This window comes from Dermacentor albipictus, chromosome 8, assembly GCF_038994185.2.
Source record: "Dermacentor albipictus isolate Rhodes 1998 colony chromosome 8, USDA_Dalb.pri_finalv2, whole genome shotgun sequence".
Classification (NCBI taxonomy): domain Eukaryota; kingdom Metazoa; phylum Arthropoda; class Arachnida; order Ixodida; family Ixodidae; genus Dermacentor; species Dermacentor albipictus.
Window position 1 is genome coordinate 93,334,014 of NC_091828.1, and position 21,291 is coordinate 93,355,304.

At 47.5% G+C, this 21,291-nt stretch overlaps 1 protein-coding gene across 2 annotated transcripts in view; it reads right to left on the reverse strand.

Annotated features, from left to right (window-relative positions):
- Window positions 1-371: 371 nt before the first annotated feature.
- LOC139048848 (membrane metallo-endopeptidase-like 1) overlaps window positions 372-21,291 on the reverse strand; it is a 34,831-nt gene continuing 13,911 nt past the window's right edge. For both annotated transcript variants that reach the window (XM_070523721.1, XM_070523720.1), the window contains exons 4-9: window positions 18,499-18,699; window positions 17,147-17,350; window positions 15,135-15,398; window positions 13,906-14,040; window positions 8,147-8,576; window positions 372-1,809 (exon numbers count right to left, since the gene is read on the reverse strand). In XM_070523721.1, the coding sequence (XP_070379822.1) occupies window positions 1,378-1,809; window positions 8,147-8,576; window positions 13,906-14,040; window positions 15,135-15,398; window positions 17,147-17,350; window positions 18,499-18,699 (1,666 nt within the window). In that variant the 3' untranslated portion in view covers window positions 372-1,377. The remainder of the gene's footprint in view (window positions 1,810-8,146; window positions 8,577-13,905; window positions 14,041-15,134; window positions 15,399-17,146; window positions 17,351-18,498; window positions 18,700-21,291) is intronic.

A 21,291-nucleotide genomic window follows, 5' to 3' on the forward strand; every position in this document is an offset into this window, starting at 1 on the left:
TGTTCCAGTGGTTTCGTCTTTGATAAAACACTATAAAATTTTATTCTTGAGACAATATTATAAATCACTTCCCCACATGCGAGGAAGTACAGTTGACGTCAATTATGACAGTGGCGCCACTCGGTGAACTTAATTTTTAGGCAAGACAAGGACATATGAAGTCATCGTTTTCGTGCTTCTGTGACGTGGTTGTTTCCTTTGTCTACTTGCTGATTTGCGTGCGAGCAAGCTTAACAACGGGTACAATGGGAAAATAAAACCTTGCTAAATATATTACCAACGGAGCCTTATTTGTGCACAATCGATCATGTTTTGGGTTACGAAAATTCGGAAGACGATATGAACGTTCAATGCTCATAAAGTCATACACGGATGTTTCAGAATTTTAATTAACAAGATGAGTTATTTCCCACAATTTGCGATACCTCCGAGCACCGTCTGGCGAGTTATATTAAGAGCTACCCGTACTAATTACATAATTTTTGTAGCACTTGAAGAAGTTTTAAGCGTCCTAGCACATCCAAGAAAATAATAAGCGCTTTCGCAAAAAAAGGTCAGTCATTCTACAGTTTGTGCAAACAGCGAATAAAATGGGTAGGCAAAACAAAATTCTGCTCATTTTCGTTCTCAATTATGCTGGCGAATTCCAGAATGCGTGGGCTACATCAAGAAATAGAAAGAAAACTCTTGAGACACAGAGCAACGCAGGAACCACCGAGTTCTGGCTGCTTGCAGTAGCAAAGCTATTCATCGAGTCAATTCATCGTAGTAAAGCGGAACTCGTTAGATGGTCTGGCCAGCGAAGACATCTGTGTACTCCAGTTGTAACTTATACTATCTATGGCCGCCTCATTGTGTCATGCATGATCCAGATTTAACCAAGCACTAGCTGTAGGTATGCCTTGCTCCGAGTGGCTAGTTTAGAACTCCCCAACAGATGACCACAGGTACCGTGTTGCTCACTGCACAAGAGGGGGAAGCAAGTGAGTTGAGCAAATCAGGCAAACAATTTCGGTGAACAACACTAGTTTCACCCAGAGGAGAGAGGAGTTTCACCCAGAGGTTCCATCCCGTATCACAAAGTCATGATTAGCCTTCCAGCGATTTAAAAGAAGACTCAGGCAATAAAAATGTATACTGACATTTAAACGTATGACAGGTGAAATGCGCAAAGCAGAGCGCATCAGAGGATTTCTCAAGGAAAAGGAAGGAAAAGAACATCGCAAATTAAAGACACAGAAAGGTAATCGACTTCTACAGTAATGTTCACAGCTTAGGAAACGCACATTATGAAAAGTCAGCATTCACTTGCAAATCTATCGCAACTCCCCGACACCAGAGCCAACCGAGGCTCTGCAACACAAGGCACGACCTTCTTCACGTGCCAAAAAACGAGCACTTGGGCACCGACGACACCATCCGAGAGTCGGCGGGGCAATTGAATGCGCGGCCGAAGCCTGCCACATGCTTCAGGATATCGCCGCAGCGGGGTCTTTGCCAGATCGTTTGATTAGGTCGGTGGCCGTACTTGGACTGGCATGTGGCGCGGCAGTAGACCAAGAAGAAGACCATTTCCGGTGAGACGTCTTTTCGCTGACCCGGAAGCCAGTTTCTCCTAGGGTCGTTGGCCTCGTCGCTTCGCTCGCTTCCCGCTCCGAAAACGGCGGCGTGCGCCATCTCGATCGCTGCAACGTGCGCCATCGTCCAGCTGCTGTCGTTCACGCAGGCGAGCTTCTGCTCGTACGACTTGCGACTGGAGTGGGACAGCCATTGGCGCTGGTGGCGCTGGGCGTCGAGCCGCGTGCCATGCTAGTGAACACAGACACGAGAAAGAAGCAGAACGCCAGTTAGGGTTTCTTTTTTTTTGTTCTTTCACAGCGTTTGGACCGGATTCGCTCCCCTAAAAACCGTACCGCGCACGCCGACCAAGACGAGGATTCCTTCCTCGCCATCCTGGCGCGAAACAACGCGATCCTCGCCTACTCTCCTCGCGTTCGTTGACTTGGTTCCGCAGACGCCTGGCTTCCTTTTGAAATATTGCAAATGTCCGCACGTTCCGGTAGCCTATGAAATGGCATATGTGCCGTGCTTCGTAAGCCTGTCACTTATGTCCGACTATAAGCCTTGGGTGGAATCCAAAAAGAGTTGAAGTTATTTGTCATTTCATTTCGAACAATTACGAGCGCTACCTGAGAGACACCAGACGCTGTAAACCGTGCTTAAAAAATTATTAGTGTGTTACAGGCTCAGACATACTGCAAGCAATGTATTTGTCTCAACCTTAGGTGAAACTTTCGTCGTCACTTCGTCGCCACAGTTATTTATCGGTCTATATATATATATATATATATATATATATATATATATATATATATATATATATATATATATATATATATATATATATATATATATATATAGAGAGAGAGAGAGAGAGAGAGAGAGAGAGGGAGAGAGAGAGCGTGCAAAAGAGCGCGTGTAAGCATTGCACGGTGTTGCATGGCAAATAAAGCTATGCTACGTAACACTTCAACAAGCACCAGGTATACTTAAAGCGCACCGACAGCCAGATTTCATATGGCAATGCATTTAACGATTTCTTCGACTTCTATTGACTTAGCCAGTGATTATGCACCAAAGCTGACACGAATTCGCTCAAGGCTGAAGACCAAATGCAAATTGTGGCTAGCAAAACAGATGCTAGGGCATAAGAACCTAAAAGGTTCGACATGATACTACATTGTAAAAATAAGTACCGTCATATTACGGTATAACCACCTGCAAACTCTTGAATGCAGCTTTTTGCCCACAAGACGAGGACGAAGAAGAGGCTTAGACACAAGAGCGCATACTTATTGTTTTATGTTGTTTTATATTGCAGAATGTATGACGCGTAAGCCTCTTCTTCGTTCTCGTCTTGTGCGCCAGAAGCTGCATTCATGTCCTATCAACATGCCCAAACAGTCACCTTTCAAAACTCTTGATGCCAGGAAGTTTCCACGATGATGCATAGTACCGTAGTTACCAGCCAACTTTACCAATGCCGTAACTCAAGAAACTGCTTTTGAAGTGTAGTGCTCCTTGACATTACCAATGCAATGCCACAAGCAAAAACCTCTGAAGCTGTACTCATTTACCAACGTTACAAATGCAGTACCACAAGAAGCTACCATTGAAGCCATAGTACTTCGCAACATTGCCAATGCCGCACCAGGAACAAAAAAGTTCTAAAGTTCTATTTATGCACCGATGTTGTCAATGACGTGGCATAGGTAAACGATTACATAAATGTAACATGCAAGTTCAGAATCGGAACCATAACTGGCGCATGAGTGATATCACCTTTGAGATGTCGTAACTGTAATGACACCGTAATGAATTTGTACGGCAGCTGCACTGTACAGCAGCTTTGATGAATAATGATAACGTCATAAAGTAATGCAACATAAATAGACGGAAGGAAACGAATCCCAACTCCAGCGATTGCTACAGCTGCTCGTGTGTGTGACTCCTTTCCTTCTGCGTTACACAGCATTCCGCAATGTTGTAGCCATCTGTTAGGTAGCCTACTTTAAAGTGGAACTCATGCGGTCATGAGTCCACTAGAAAAGAAATATCTAAGCCAGAATAATGAATAAAACTACCTTTATGTTTCTTGTATGGGTATCAGGAGCTCAACTTTTATTGATGAGCTTTTTACATTTGTGTCTAACACAACGAATTTTTTTTCATGCAGTAATAATTGATACTCCATAAAGTTTACATAAATACTCAGGATAGTTTTCGAAAAAAAAACACAAGCCGGCCAATTTTCAGTTGTACTGTACTTAAAGAAGGCGAACAGCCTATCTTTGGCCGTCAGAAGAGCTGAAAATAAAACGCAGGATATGTAAGTCAGTACGCGAAGTCAACCAAGCAATAATAAATAGACTCACAAAGCTCCCTTTCATCAATTTCGTTTTGCAGATCGCAATTTCTGCGCAAGCCGCCAGACCCTCAAAGCGGGCCACTTGCTGGCATGTTCTCTCTTCACATGTGCCAATGAGGTATCGGGGATGAATATGAAATAGGCAGGCGACACACGCAATTAAAAAGATCCATGCAAAACAATTGTGACAACTTACTGATAATTACAGCCTTATTCTACATGACCTAGTAAGCCTGGCACGTAGTTCCAGCCCCTACCACTATACAACATAAGATACACACAGACCCCAGCAGCCACACAGGATTATGTATCCAAATATCGGCACTAATGCTTGGCTATTCCACACAGTAACGGAAATATGTGTAGCCATGATGGTATCCACGAATGAACAGCATGAGTAACTATACATGTACCTGCATTCTTAACAGGCATAAAAGGTGATGGACCCACTGAAGACTTTCTTATATATGCAAGAGTTAATGTGGTTATGACAACTTATCAGCTTAAAACTGCCAAATTTCAGCAAGGAAGAAGGGACACTTTCAATGTAACACGATCCGGAAAGGTAAGATGGCGTGTTGTCTTTCTCATGGAGAAGTCTAGATTACGTACATTGATATAAAAACCTTAAATATACTAGTCAAATAAATCCTCCTCGTGATAATGTTCTTGAGTAATATTGTTTACAGGCAATGCTTTCTGTACAACAAGGGTAAGCGGAATTGAGCAGACCAATACATGTTGCTTTGAATTGCGGATACAACTCGTAAAATATACTGCCTAGCCTCACAAGCTTCCTTGAGAGCATCATTACCTGCTTTATGTGGTTGGCCCGTGAAAATCGCAGGGAATTTAAGAGACAAGGTAATACCATCAAGTGTTAGCTTTGCAAATCTTGGCTAGAAGGAACTTTGGCAGCAAAAAAAAAAACTTGAAAACTTCCAAGTGTGGTACTAATTTTACAGCAAATAGGTCAGGTACATTTAGCCTTGTTGTAAGCACTATGTTATAAAAAGCAAGGCGATTAAACAAGGTAAAGTCCATCTATACCAATACATAGCCGTAATGCATGTTAGTTCTTTGGAATGCCCCACTATTTGCTTTGTTGAAATAATTTATTGATTGCTCAAACAACCTTGTCAGGTTATTAAATGAGAGGAGTGCTTCTGTTCACTAAGAAAATGTTTTTCTGTCGTGATCTTTGAAATGGTACGCAATTTGATCGGCAAGATCATTCCAATCCCTGGCTGTCTGGACGAACAACCGCAGATACAAAGAAGTACGTGCAGGTGGCAGATATACATGGTCTTTCTATGATGTATGCGCAATGGCTCAGTAGGGATGTTCAGGAAATATGACAGAATCAAGAGAAGAAGGATTTGATTTACAAAAATAAAGAACTTTGAACTATTGTGTTTTTAGGTAGTGAAAGTTAGCATGTAAGGACATGCCACTTAGAAGAAATATTGTTATAAATAAATATAGCTGTTGGTCTTCGAATAGATTCGCGGGTCTCAGATCAGTTTCGGCCGTACTTTCGTCGAATATGCTAGCAGTTTTACCGAAATTAGTGCGAGTATCAAGGAATGAGGCAAGCAATCAAACTCGCAGTTTGCTTCGTTGCGTATTTTAGTGTGAAAGCACTAGTAACCCACTAACCTCTATTTTGTCTTTGTCTGGATGGAGCCTTGCGCAAACTAGAAAAAAAAACTTAACCGTCACTCTAGCCTACACCAAAGAGGGGAAGGCGAAAGCCTGCGAGCTCAAGATACTAAATAAATTACTTGCAATTATGATTCGAATGCGTTATAACTCACATTTGTTTTTTCCAACCATATGTCCTGGGTTCGAGGGCCTTAACTGACGCTACTTTAATAACCTGCGTCTAAATTTACTACGGCTCAACACCAAAAGTCGTGGGTTCACATAAGCTCGACGGTTGGATTGCCCGAATGAACTCTAAATTAGCTTTGCCTTGATAAGCGGCATCGGAGCCACCTGGGGAAGAAAGCGAACGCGCAAGCAGTGACACCAGCGCGTGTCTGTGCGAGGCAAGCTCACGTGACTTTCTGTGCCGCCACGTTTCCCAGGCTTTCGGGGGTAGGAGCCACTTACGGCTTTCGCCTTGATAAGTGTGACCGACAATGAAATCGAGCCTCGGCCGTCGAGAGCACATCAGCCCGGTTCTGTCCCCATTAGGCCACGATGCCGTGCATACTTCTCTCTTTGCAAAGCCAGTCGGCTCTTTGAAACGCTCGGCGTATGCCCATCCCCATGCCATTTCCTCGTTTTCTTTCTTTGCGGCAGCTAGCACGTGACGTCACGAAAATCAACTGCGCTCCCTACACTGCGCACGCGCGCCGTGCCACTTGGTCACTCTTCGCTTACGCCTCGCCTCGTGTGCAAGCACGTCCGCATGCGTTTGTGCGAAAAAAAAATTACCTGAAGGCTTAGCTTGGTTAAGCCTGCAAGATTGCGAAAGCAGTACCCTTGGCTGCGCCTTGGTTCGGCTGATAGTGTGGACATGGTTGCCGTTGGTAAACTTATGGCTACACATCATCCGACATAGCGCAAGGCAGCGCGCCGACCACTGAGAAGAGCCGAGCTGTAGCCCCAGTTATCCTCCTAGCGTGACGTCACACCAGCGAGCGCCCTCTCTCGGTAGCGCCGCTGCAGCGCCGCGCAAGGCTTCGCCTCCACCATCGCTACCGCGAGCTGTGGCCCCGTCTCTCAATCTGGCATGACGTCACACGGTCACGTGACACGCAGCTGTGTAAGGAGGCGCCACGACCACCGATGAGCCGAAAGTGCGAGCAGTATTGCTTTCGTAATAAAAATATCAAGATGAATATGAAAATCAGAGAAGCAAGATATTTGATCCGTGCCGGCTGGCTCGCGGCCACGAGTGGTGTTTTTGTCGAAGTAGCGCAGCCTTACGAGCGCCTCGTTTGCCACCAGCGTCGCAAACGATGTGCGATGTCCGAACAAGAGATAATCGTGCTGCGATAACCGCAGCAGACTTGCGCATTTCCTTCCAGCGTCAGTCGAACGCATCCCGAGCAGGCGCTCGTAGTCTAACCCCGGTGAGCTAGTGTAAGGCGCGGGTGGCATCTCTGTCCGCACCTTCGCGCGTTACTGTGAGCAGTTGCGAGGTGCTCTACGCAGCGCACGTGGTCACGCCTTCAACGCCGATACAAGCTTGCGCAACGACACACCGTGCAAATCGCCACCGCACAGTCACATCAAACACATGTACCGGCTCTGTGAGAGGCTAGACGAAGTGAGAAGCAAGTACCGGCAGGCAATTCGGCGACAAATTTCAGATCCTTAAGGGTGACAGAGCAAGCTACCTGGTTCGATTACATGCCCAACAAGACTGCCGACGGCTCAAAGCCACAAAACACTCGCATCTGGTCTAGAATACTGACCTATAGCAAGGAAGCGTGCCACATGGAAAGACAGGCGCAGGGGCAAGCAGTGAATCGGTGCGCGGTTCGTACATGAACACCTTCTTACACAACAAAGAATACAAGTTAACTCGAACTTACTATACAATCCTTTGACAGTAGTCGGAAAATCGATAACACTGCAGGGCTAGATCTTGCAGCAGCGAAAGACGCGACAACTGTTGAAACCCGGGATGAAGCCGCCGCCGAACGCACATCGAAAACTACCACGGAAACCAGGCATTCGTGTGCCGGGCCGTATTCTTCCGCGCGGTGGCGTCGTCGTGCAAACTCCGAGCAAAACGTTAGTTCGATTCAAGTTTTATTGCTGCGTTAGCGATACGCGTGTATGGTGGGCCTCCTACCTATTCCAGACAATAACGGTACTCACCGTATCAGTTACCCTAAATAGAACTAGTTACCATGCCCCAAAATAAGATTCCCTTGTGAAATGGGTTCGGAGCAGCTGAAGCGCCTAATAGGACGCGGCAGATGCGACGTTCGTGCGGCTGCGGTCCCGTAGCATGTTCCTATTGTGTTACGTTTTTTTTTTAAATCTATTTACGTGTTAGTACTCGACAAGCGTTTTCTGTCGGCTGCATTCGACCTCTGCGTTCGTCAGTGTGATATGAGGCTACAAAATATTCCGTATTGGTTTTTCATTCTTTGCGATAGTACTACATCACAGCCACCAAAGACAATGCAGCAGTGATTTATTTGATATGCATTTGTGAAGGAACAAGCTAAACGGTTTATGTTTACATCGACTCACCATGTAGTCGAAGGCCTTGAAGAGGTGTCTGGCGACTACGACGCCGAGACCTCCATAGTTGGCCGATGGCGGGCCGTCCAGGTAGAAGAGCGGTTCGGCGAGCGCTCCCATCTGGACGAAGACGGAGTTCCACCAGTAGTCGTACTCTACCAGCGTGGTGTACGACAGGTGCCGGTGAAGCAGGGAGTCCTCCAGAGGCCACTTGGGAAACTGGCGCTTATAGATGATCGCCGAGTCGATCCAGCTCCGAACTACAGACGGGCTAGTGGACGCGCGCGTCTTCTCTCGCTCACCGATTCGTGGCAACGGCGCCACCGGTGATGCCAGACGCACGTCAGATCTTCGGTCCCCGACAGGTGCGCTTTCGTTCGCCTCTGTGGTGCTGGCCTGCAATGCCTCCCAGACGCTGCTCCCTGCGTCGCTTGAGCTCCTGCGGATATAGAAGACCCGTGTTTTCGCACTCAAAATCGCATGGGCTAAACACACAACCGTGCTGATATTGGTCAAGTTAATGAAATTGGCGGTGATAAAGTATGCCTGCCTCCTGGAATCGCTGCTGGCACATACATGCAAAAGGATGTGTCCCTCGTGATCGGCCTCTGTTATTCACATGGAGCATGACCTGGGTCACTAATTTGAATACTACTTATTTGAGGCGCTGGCGAATTACGCCATGTTGGCATTTTGATCTTGTTAGACAGGTTGCAGTAGACCCGTGATCCTAAATGCTGGCAGGACGACGGGCTTGACAATATAGTGGATTTGCAAAGTGCCTTAAACAGAACCGACGATATGCCTGCTTAGGCGGGATCAAGTTTTTTTTTTTCTTCAAGAGAACGCGAAGCATTCTCGAAAGGCGAAATCACATGTACGATGTCAGCAGTTACCTGAATACATAAAGAAAGGTTCACGAAGGAAAAAAAAGAAAGCCGAATTAAAAGGCAATTATTTCTATTCGTGAAGCTCGCTACACCAGGCTTGCTTCCGCTAAGCTCATTCCCAGTTTTCTGTGTGCCTGTGTTGCGAGTTGTGGACTGTTTCATCCTCGCAATGCGATGTGCTGGTCTCATGGTTAGCTCGGATGGGTAGAGCGGCCACCCCAACAGGGCGTTGCTCCCGGGTTTGATCTCAGTACCAGGATAAAATTTTCTTTCCGAGGAACCAGCGTTTTGTTTGTAGCATCCTGCTACAGGCAGGGGGATGACATCTCACTTTTTTGTCATTACTTAACATTTATGGCTACAACGTCAGTGGAAGGTTTCGCTCCTACATTTCAAAACATCCTTTTTGACTAGCTACCTTTGGCGGAATTCTTTTGTCATTTGCACTTGAAATAAAAGGCTAGCGAGGGCCATGGACATCCTCAAGGGATTTGGGGGGGGGGGTGCAGAGTCGTAGTGACCGCTCTAGCCCCTCCCCTCCTAGGAATTCCCGGACCATGGGGCCGAACAGCACCGAGCGCACACACAAATCGTGCACTTATACCCAGGGCAGGACTAAGGTATGCGGCTTTACCCTTAAAAAATGTGTGATAAGATTACTGCGGCACAAAAAGCCCTTGCCAAACCAAGCACTTTATCAATTGAAGGTTTTCACTCTCTCCTCTCCTGTAATCAGTACGCACCTCCCAAGCACGTCTCGCATTGGAGCAGCACTGTGGCGCCCAGATCTGTACATGCCAGATATCGGCGGGTGCACCTGAGTGCTTGGGCGAAACGTGGCCACGCTGTATGTCTACTTCAAAAACGCCGCCACACTCACATGTGAACAAAGCTGGACCTCAGTAAATTTCTAGGCGTCCTCGAGGGGCGTTGTATAGGTGTCAGCAATGGCAGGTGCGGTAACTAGAAATGTCTCTCTTTGCATCTTCCAGTAAAAAGACTAATAGTCGTGTTTTCAACGATCAGACGCCACCTGATGCCGATGCTAGGGGCGTAAGTGCGGTTTTGGCTTAATGTAATGAGATACACAATGATAACCAAGTTTGGCTGTATAATTCATACATTCTAAGTTTCTTTTGCTAGCGAGCTGCAAGCGCGACAATAGCTCCCTCTATGATTTATCGTGCCATGCAAAATTTATTGTGCCACTAACGATATACTGATGGATGTAACTTTTATTGTTCCACTAACACTATACTGATGGGCGACTTCAATGCCAGGGTAGGCAAGAGGCAGGCTGGAGACAAGTCAGTGGGGGAATATGGAATAGGCTCTAGGAATAGCAGAGGAGATTTATTACTAGTGTATGCAGAACAGAATAATGTGCGGATAATGAATACCTTTTTCCGCGAGCGGGTTAGCCGAAAGTGGACGTGGAGTAGCCCGAATGGTGAGACTAGAAATGAAATCGACTTCATACTCTGCGCGAACCCTGGCATGACCGGGGTAGTTGAGTACATGACCGGGGTAGTTGGAGAATTATGGGAGAGGCCTTTTCCCTGCAGTGGGTGTAACTAGGCTGATGATGATGAACGATACGTGACTGGCCAAAAAAGCTAGTGGCAGCGGCTATATAGAAATCCTGGGGCAGAAATCGCGCCGCAGTGGGTCACGTGAGCGAAGAGCCAACCGACGCGACCGAACGATGTGATTGAGATTGCTCTAGCTGCAGTTCGCCAATACAGTATGCGAACGACGGCTGCAGGCCCTACATTGTGCTACAGCTGGCACGCGCACTCCGAACTAAGCCGCAGCGTTGGTATAAAATTAGTAGCAGTTATTGTGACATGCAAAGCACTCTGGGCGCGTCAAATCTTTTAATACGCAGAAGGACAAAAATGAGGGAAGGGGAGATCGGAAGTCAACCACACGGACGTCCGGTTTCCTACCCTACACAGCGGAAGAGGTTTATGGGAAGAAAATAAAGGAAAGGGCGGGAAGAAGGTACTATCGGTGTGAATACAAGCGGATGTCCATACCTTCTCGCCTATAATCGGTCACTGTGGCCATTCGCTTTCATGAAACGTAGCAGTGCCCGCATCGCTATGTAAGCCTGCGACGCGTGGGGCCATGATCCTAGAACCTTAGTCTCTGAAAATGATCTGTTATCTAATTGGTTTAGCCTACTCCGAAGAACGTCGCGTTCCTTGTCATTGAGAATACAAAAGCACAACATGTGCTCTATCGTCTCTTCAGCGTTGCACGAGTCGCAGATCGGTGTATCAGACATTCTGATAAGGAATGAGTAGGGCGAAAAATGGCTGTGGCTTAGCTAAGGTTAAGCCCAGGATGCGAAGAATACTAGCCTTTATTTTAATGCGACAGCGTTAAGGAGCTCGTGTCGCAGAAAAGCCGGTGTCGTCGGCGTCGGTACAGCCGTGTGGCGCTTGCTCAGGCGCACATTTCTTTGTCGCGCCGAACGCTGCGTTGCTAGACGCTCACCGCGTCCGATGCGGGGCGCGTAGTCGCTGCGCCGTAGCAAAGCCACCTAGAAACAGTCTCTGTAGCGCGCTGCAACCTTCGCTTCTCATTCCAACGATCAGCTCTGTCTCCAGGAGGCATCTCACCTCGTGAGTGTCTAGCAGAGGCAAGCGCAGCTGCTTATATACCGCCGCGACGCCGCGAGCGACGGCGTGAGTTGGAGCCCCGTTTCTCCTCTGTCGTGACGTCACGGTGTCACGTGGTCAGCCTTGAAGGCGACGCCGCGAGCGAGGATGCGAGTTGGAGCCCCGTTTCTCCTCTGTCGTGACGTCACGGTGTCACGTGGTATTGAAGGCAACACCGCCGCGCCTGAGGAGCTGGGTTGAACTCTAGTAATATGCTTCGCATAAAAGCCAGCGTGTGTTGTCTGTATCAGGAAAACTGTACCTAACCTCGCATTTCCATTGGCTGCAACACAACGTCATGAGCGCGCTTCTACGGAGCTCCCTTTGGCTCTGGCACCACGTTACGATTGCGCCTTGGCGGAGAAGAGGGGGCTGCAGAGCACTACGGCTGCCGCATTAGCACACCGGATGCTGCGTGAGGGGAGAGGGCGTCGCCGCAACGCCACGTAATCCTCACACTCGCTCTCGGTGCGAGCGTGCCCCGACGGTGCCCAACGGTCGAAAGGGAACGCCTGCTGCGTCGTTAGGGCTCCCGGTGTTTCGTCAGGGGAGTGGGCAGTTGACATTCCAATAGTGGCCTGTCCCGACCCAGAGATTCCTGGCACCCTCTGGTACGTCACAGGTCTGACCGCCGCCGTGGTTAGTTGGTTTCCAGCACCTGGGGACTGAGGGCCGGGGTTTGATTGTAGTATTTTAAAAGGAGGTTGTGGCCAAATACTGCACCAGGGTGGCCAGTCCTGCTCTGGTGATGGAGTGAGTGAGCGGTTCTCGTCACCAGGATCAGGCCGCACTCCAGGCCTGTTTATGCAATTTTATCCACACGCGGATTTTTTTAAAAATCCGGTGGAAAATTGCAAGGCGCTGGGATTCGAACCACGGTCCACTTGCATGCTCTACCTCTACGCCACCGCTGCATGGCCCAATAAAGGGATGTAGTTTTGCTCATAGGCCCCAGCAACGCTTTCTGCTGGCATGCGTTTCCTTATACCTTGTTGCACAATGCCCAAATGGCTAAATGACTTCCACCTGCGCCATCAGACCATTTTTTCTCTACTGATATACGATATACTCAATGACACTGTCCCTTGTGTTTTATTATTAGGCTTTATCAGTTCTAACCTCGCCCTAAACAGGCGTCACAATGGTGGCGCGGCTGACAATGTTCGGTTGACGAAACGCGCCAGGAGCCAGCAGCAAGAATGCTTGTTAAAGCGTAGCGTTCTGTGCCTACCATCCCATGGTTGCCCATAGGTCCGTCGACCTGTCGCTGGTCAGGTTGTCGCTGAATCGATTCCACATTTACTTAACAAAAATCCACTCGGAACTTCGGCCATCCAGTGCAGCAGCCCGATGCTCCATCCATTGGCCACACTTGTCTCGTAGCAAAGACGAACTAATTCTTTGAGATGATCGCCGTATCTTGATGATGATTGTGATTTCCACACTGTGGCTCCTACTCACAACGACAAACTTTCCAAGAAGCAGCCGGCACGCTCAATATAAATGAGAACATTTAATACAAACATGGACAAGCCTAGTCACGTTGTGTAGCACGGATATGCGAGAGCCCATGCGTGCGCGGCACATTCATAGCATTTCAAAAACACCTTCACGAAAGCTCTGCTTCACGTTGATTCCAACATGTGGATGTATCCGCATAATTGTTTAAGATGCAATAAAGCCTTGGTTACTTCCTTGCTCCTATCCAGTCACCGTTCCGGAATGAGGAGTGGGAGAATGTTCTACCTCTTCCTGTGCCCCCCCCCCTCCCCCCGGGAGAAAATTTTCTGCGGGCGCCCATAGCTGTGGCACTAAAGCAGCGAGCGCGGTGAACGGGAAAAGAGAGCTACAGAAATAGCGAATTGCTCTAAACAAGTAATGGTAACGTTTTCAAATTCCCACTACAAACCTATCATAGGCACTGTGAAACATAACATTTACTTTTAATGCACGCAGAACAATTATTACTAAACATATAAAGGTCCAAATATACAATACCCTTCTTCTCAGTGAAATCGTTAGCAACGTGTGAGTTTACAACTGGCCAAGCGTTTTCGCTTTTTGTGTTTGTTTTTTTCCAGCTTGCTGCATGCCAAAAGGACATGTGGAACGAGCTTAACACGTAGTGACGACCAATTATTGAGGTTTCCGATTCACAGCCATAATGCCGGAGACATTGGACGCTTAGAAGGTCTATCGTCTTGAAACTTACATTGCTCGCAGCTTTTCCTGAGTGTCTGCATCGTCGCGGTTGTCTCCGAGGTGGCGCTTCCATCCCTCAAACTCCGTGGCCTCAACAATGGCGACGGCATCCTTGCGAGACTGCGCGTCCATCCATGGCAGGGAGCTGCACAAAGCCAGGGCATTCAAGAAGGCCGAGGGTAGTAATAAAAAATTACCGGTCGACAACAAGGAGTGTAATTAATGGAGCATCATTTCTTTGAATATAACTAGAAAGAAAAAAAAAGAATCGCATCTCCTCGAAGTCAGATGAGGCTACCTGTGAAAGCGGTTTTTTGGGTGTGAACTTGATTATCCGTATTATTGAAGTGTAGCGAGTGGGAAATCTATGGAAATAAGAATTATCGTATTTAAATTTTTGCCTACAACAGCATCCGCCCGCTATTGATAGTAGGAATGGTGGCTGCCCTATTCGTATAAAACTATCGAGCGCAAATAATACTCCGTGTAGTTAACACCAACACTGAGCTTGTGAAAACTCCTGTGGTTACTAACACAAATTACGACTTCCGAAGACCGAAGATAAACGGGGCAGGAAACTACTTCGAGCTTAATGGCACGAAAAGTGTTTAGAAAAGGTGGCAATTTTCCACTTTTAAAGTAGTGCGGATGCACTTAAGATTCAAGGGAGGAAGAACACAAACAAGGACAGTGCAGCTCATGAGCCTTATTCGGGTGCGTAGCTGGGTTCTGACACGAGCAGGTTCGGTAATTAAGTGTAATGCATTTGTTGTTGTAGACGTCACTTCCATTGCTCGTGTAAGAGAAGATCGCTGGAAACCTCACATGTATTAAGACGAGCGACAAGACCAAACGGTGTGATACTTGCTTAATGAAAATTTAGGAGACGACGAATGGCTTGTAGCGAACATTTGACTAAAATTTCCTTACTTTTTTCGCTATGAGCAGCGCAACACCTTACACTCGGCTTATTACTGGGCAATGCAGACTTGTCCTGGCATCTTCAATTCATACTGAAACTGAATACGATCGAAAACGTCAGTCGGTGTCGCAAATAGCTAACAAGAAATCGTAGGAAGCGCAGACATTGTAGCATTTATGGTCTAGAAATTCACGCCCGAACGTTTACACAACAGCGAATAATAACTCGACAACGCTATGCTATCGAACCCTCAAAATGTACCGCAAATCTAAACGAGGAATTCCAGTTGTTTGCATTGATGTTGCATTAGCGCGTACCTCAAAAGTCTTATCGTGGTGGTGCGAATGTTACTCAGGAGGCGCTCGACCTGCCGCATGCCTGCAGTGCCAAGCGATGCATGCGCCCTCTCCAGGAAGAGCTGCCGCCGGAAGCGGCTCTCGGCGAGGGCGTAGCAGTCACTGGGTCGGTTGGCCAACGCCATCGCTGCGCTACCGTAGGAAGCAACACCGCCATCCAGTGAGGCGATCACCGAGAACTGTTGCACGAACCACCAGCCCAGTGTGTACAGTAGGTCCTGGTTTCTGCGAGGATACCTTCATTATTTATTAATGCGATAGCAATTATATGAACACACCGTGTGCACGTCTGCCGTCGCCGTCGCCGTGATGTTTCATATGCAGCATGTGCGAGTGAAAGCGTGCGAGGGCGAGTGGCAATCGTGACTCAATGTCGCGCGCGCGCTCCGGAGGAAAGCGGGGAGGAAGCGCGCCATCTTCCATCGTGCGCAAGGTTCCAGGTGAAGGGTATCGAGCGGGGGCGGGGAGACGTGTTCTACTCCCAGCATGTAAACTGCGTATCAAATGTGTACAGTAGCATCAGAGGGTCCTAAATGATTTGCTTCTTTTCACGAACTCAGTTTCGCTGTCCTAGGATATGGATATTCTATGACCTCAGAATACAGACGCTCTTTCGGTTTTTGCAGTTGGAGCAACTGCCACACGGAAACTCTTTCAGAAGCGCATGCACAAATTTTGTTTACTTCATTTTCTTTATCTTTATTTATATATTTTTGGGGGTAACAGACCTATTGCTAGGCGTAGTGACGGTGAAGAACTATTCAGATCTAAAACTACGAAACTGGAATCCGCCTCACAGGCAATACGCAACATCTACCTTTATTCAGACACTCAGCAAGTTTCGTCGTGCATCGTGAGGTCACGATAACGTCGATGACGCAATGCCCGGCATTTCCAGACAAGCTTGAGCATGAAAGAAAATTATCACATATGCACAACTAAAGCTCGACATATGCTGTCTTCTTCCATTTGCTGACACTTGTCCGAGAAGTGTGAGGTAGATCTTTAATTTATCAGGCCTCCGGGAACACTGCGTTGCTTAACCATTTTCCTGTAAACTCAGAACTTCACGTTTATTGCCGATAGCGGAGAGTAGATTCGCACAAGAAACAATAATATGTTTGTACCGTAATCAGTACAATAGTTTTCTAGTCACTGAGTCTTGATATATCTATCATATCATTGAAAACCCTGCAGCGCATGAATAATTAGTGTTTCACCGAACACACTGAACAATATTTATGAATATCCGGTTACAAACAGCGCAGTTCTAGTCCATGACCTCGTTTACTCGAGAATGTGAATGTTACTTGAGCAAAATATTGAATATCAACTCAGCTAAATAAAAGAATTGTAATGAAATTTCTAACGAATTACTTTATGAGAGGTATTGCAATTAAGAAATCTAGGAGGGGAGTTCACCAGGCGAATCTATTTGAAACGAATTCTCGGAATGACACGAGTTTCAAGATATTCATTCCCGAACTTTGCGGAGAAACGCAATGGTATTTCGGTTATTTTTGTGCCTCAATGCATAAAATGACGTTTTGTCAAGAAAGTGAGCGGAACGATAGCGCATTTTGTACCTGAAGTACGAGGGCACATATCTCCCAATAGGTGTCATTCACGCAATTCCTTTAAAGTGGATATGCCTTGCAGTCTCACCCGATATATTTCTTAAGACTGCAATATATGCCTAGAAATAATTATTTTAAAACCTTAATTAAGCATTTTTCCTAATTATTTCATTTCACATTGCATTTTTTCTGAAAGTAATGCCTGCCGTTTAGAGAAGACCAGCTCATGGCCTGGACTTGTGCGAACTGCAACAGGCAATTTATAAAAAAAATTGCAAGCGTCCGCTGAAACACCTTGTATATGAAACGATAGCCATTAGAGCGTTAAGACGCGCTTAAAGAGCTGGCCTCAGTGGCCTACTGCTAAAGCACGTATATCGCTCGGCCCTTACAAACCTGAAGTGTGTGAAGATTTCGTTTATCGTTTGACTCAGGCCAATGTCGTCAGTCAGGATGTAGTCTTCAGCCACGAACTTGTGAGGCCACAGGAGGTGGTTCAGGAATCGCAGCCAGGTATGGCTCGAGGTGTTGTACATAAATGAATGTGCCGCGCTCATTTGCACCCGGAACTCCGTCAGGGTGCCCCGTTTGATCCTGTGACTGCGCCATATAAAAGGTATTATTATTGAGGGCAAATTAAAGAAAAGGCTTCTTATTGCAATAGCAACTATATGGACACTCCAGGTGCATTTCCGCTGTCGTCGCCACCATCACCGTGAGGTTCAGTATAATGTCCCAGGGCGACAAATTCGTCAAAGGGTGCCGCATGCTGTATGTACGGGCTGTATGCTGTATGCTGTATGCTGTATGTACGGGTGAAATGGTGTGAGGGTTAGCCGGCGAGTGCGGCTCCATGTCACCCACGTAAGGGAGGGAAGCGGGGAGGAAGCGCGCCGTCTGTAACCGCGTGCAGGGCTCGGGGGGAGGGGGAGGGGGGAAGTTGGGGTGCGCGTGTTCTATAACGGGCCGCTTATCGTGAAAGCCATCTGTGACGGGGTCAGAGTCCGCCGCGCGCTGTGTTTCTGCCGCTTAATTCTCGTTGATGCGAGAGGCCGCACAAAAGTCCATTCACACGCTACTGCTGCCGCGCTTCCTCGCCCCAGTGTTATGACAGCGAATTTCCACGGTCATCGAGTGAGATGTGCTCTTGTTTGCCTGTGCGCGCGTGACACCATGCTTGGTTATTTAGTTATTATGCCCATGATTGCGAGTTTATACGGCAAAAAAAACCGCTATCCTCAAATCGTATAGCTATAGTAGCAGTTTGGCTCTAATGGCTTAGCATCGATAGCGATAACACAGTATATTGAATCACGCAAAGTAAGCCACGTTGTTCTATGGGGCGCTGATATTGCAGGGAAGAGTCGCTTGCTAAATAAACTATTAAGCATGCCACCACACGAGCACAGGCGAGCATGAACAAATCTAGCTCAACGGCGGCGAACACTGGCTGCGACAGTTTCTTGGCGGGATTAAGAGCGCTAGCCAGAGTGGAGGGCAATGTTCCATGATGCATTAGAACTCGCTCGGCAAACCAGTGCCGTGTTGCACGTATTGAACTTTGTCGCTTGTAACATCTAGTGCCTTATACTACTCACAAACTCGTTCGTTGCCCCTTGTCTTGTACTTCTAATTCTCGTGCCTCGATTGCTTTGCACCCGTGACCTGCACTCCCCTGCCTCTTCCTAGGTAACGCCCGTAAGCGCGTTTAGGGTAAATGTGAGTAAATGCTCGGCGGTGTGGCGTACTCTACACCCGGCGGCTCGATGATGCGGTGTATTTCCTTCTCGTGCTGCAGCATACTGTCGGCGTGAGAGCGGTCCTCCTTGCTGGCGCCGTACATGTCGTAGAACAGGTCGGCGTACTCCTTCAGGTGACCCAGGTCGTCTGACACCTGCTGCTGGCGGCGCCACTTGTTCATCCGCACGCGGTTGATGTACACGCTGTACCTGCAACGCCGGGTGGCGCGAAAGAGCGTCAGAGAGCGATACTTAGTGTGCGTAACTGTTTAGTAACAGGAAAACACGAGGGTGTAATTTCAAGCCCCAGTAGTCACGGGCGTGGCAAAACTAGGACGTCAAATAAGATTTAAGCCGGCTCAACTCCTGCTGACATGCACGAATTGCGGAGCATTCCACGGTTGCTTTAGAGAACGGCCCTTATGAATAATCACTGTTTGGCAGCGCAAGGTTGGTGCTTTTGCGACGTATTGTGAACGGACGCGGAGTGCAGCGGATGGTGTTGGTTTTTGCCGTTGTTGTTGAATCCAAGTGACCCAAGGTGGCGTGCAAGGGGTCCATTGTAAAGCGTCACAGACCCAGCGAACACATACCCAGAACCCTTCGGAACTTGCCCCATTTTGAGACTCCGCTCTGTTAGCGAAAGGACCAAGTTCTTAGGCTGCACTGCCTTCGGGATGAGTAGCCTGGAGAGTCATGGGCCATGTGTTGCGCTGACAGCATATGGTCCCTCGGTGGAACTGCAACACGCTTCCGCTACATGGAACACGCTCCCGCTTTGCTTTGAAGCCGCAGACCGAATGCCTGGCGAGTGGATACCATTTGAGCACAGCGAGCAGTAGGTGGATACGTATTCTCTCTCTAGCGCGCTTTCCCGGTCACCAGTGACTCACACGTGCTCGATGAGCGATTTACGCGATGATCCCTACTGAGTGAGGTGGTGGAAATGGCGACGACTCCACTCGCCGCCTTGTCCCTGCCTAGCGGGAATTCGGTGTCATAGGGGTTCGTCGAAGAGCGTCAGACAAACCAGTGGCACAAACTCACGGGATCAGCCCTGATTACACAGTGGCCCAAGTCTGCGTCAAAGGATGTTATCGAAGCGCGTCCAGGAAAACGACCACATAGTGAACCGATAGCGCTTGGAGAAAGCTGCTTGGGAAAAGAAGTTAACTTTTAACTTTCATCGCGTAACGCAATACTCGGTGACTTTGGTATTCCTTCACCATATCCGCAGCGCAAAGAACGAAGATTATGAGAGGACGCAGAAACAAGACATCGCGCAGACTAGCAGATGACGCGTTATTGATAGAAAAAAAAAAACGCCTACTTAAAGCCAAAGGCATTTCACAGCTCGCGAAAATCTCATCGATATGAAACATAGCAGCCTTTATTTCGCAATGAAAATCCAGGTAGAGAGACAGAAAGCCCGTTCAACTATCTGCTGTAAATGTTCCGACATAGCTAACAAATGACAAGAAAGCAGGTTCAGTAGTCAGCGCGTGGTCTTGTGCATTCCCTGTCTCCTCCAGTCTTAGTACTCGGGGCGGCATGAAAACAAAAAGGTGACAGCTTGGTTGCGATAACAATTGAACATCTCTATTAATTGTTAAGAATATTAGCAACATTGGCCGCGTAAACTGCAGAAAACTTTCTTTTCTAATTAAATTAGCAAGGACGGTGTAACGCGCGCACTGAGAAGACACCACATGAAATACGTGCGCTGTTTTTTTTTTTTTCATAACACTTGCTTGTGGGTTGCCGTTCTCGAAATTCCGAGGAAAACCTTTGAAAAGAATGAAGGACAATCTATGACCAACTTTTGTGGTGGAAGAATGGTTGGGTTCGAGTGGTTCGGAATTTGGCCCGAAATTATTTTCGGACGCCTGACGCCGTCGCCAAGATATAGGCGACACGGGGGCCCTTAGCACAGTAGCGTTAAATGTTGTCACGGACTATAGAACTTCCAAAGGGTGAGGGAACCCACTCATGCAGCTTCACTATCTTTGATGCAAGAGTTGCTTGGATTGGCATATACCTGCGAAGTCTTTATTGTTAAATATAAATAGTTTTATTGGCATACATATGCGGTATACGGCGTGTCCAGGATCGCCACCCCCCCCCCCCCCCAATTACATTGCGAAAAATAAAACACTCCGCTACACGAAATACACAAAAGGTTGACAAATAAATAAATACTTCACAATCTAAAACAAAGGAACATTCTACAGTTTTGCCTAATTTCTCGAGAAGCATATGATAAAAGGCACTGGCTACCTGCGAGATACATCAACACTGATTTTCTTACATTAAACAGCCAATAAGATTGAAAGAAAACTTTGCGCGCATTTTTTCTATTGCCCTTGAGTAACAAGCATACACCTGCAAAGCAGAAAATTACGAACTCCGTATAAAAAGCTAACCGGAGGTCCGGAACCCATTCTCAGACTTTCCCCACCCATCTGGAAACTATGCCGTTAGCAGCCGCATGTCCTCCGTACTTCGTCATTTTGGTGGTACCCAGGGCGCCTTTTCCGCGTGGTAGGTGGCTGTACAGAATCACCTTTTAGCACACCCAATACGTTCTGCACACCTGAGCTTTGGGAAAGAGCCCTAGCCAGCTGCAGCTTCACAGGCCAGTGTCGGCTGGTAGCAAAGGCCGCGTCGGCTGGCTGCCGACGCGGCTAAAGCCTATGATTTCTTGGAAAGGGGAGGTCATACGGAAATCAATGACTAAAGGCGCTTGTTGTCTCGCCCCCAGCCTTTCCGTTGCACCAGTTGAAGCAAGAAATGATCGCTATG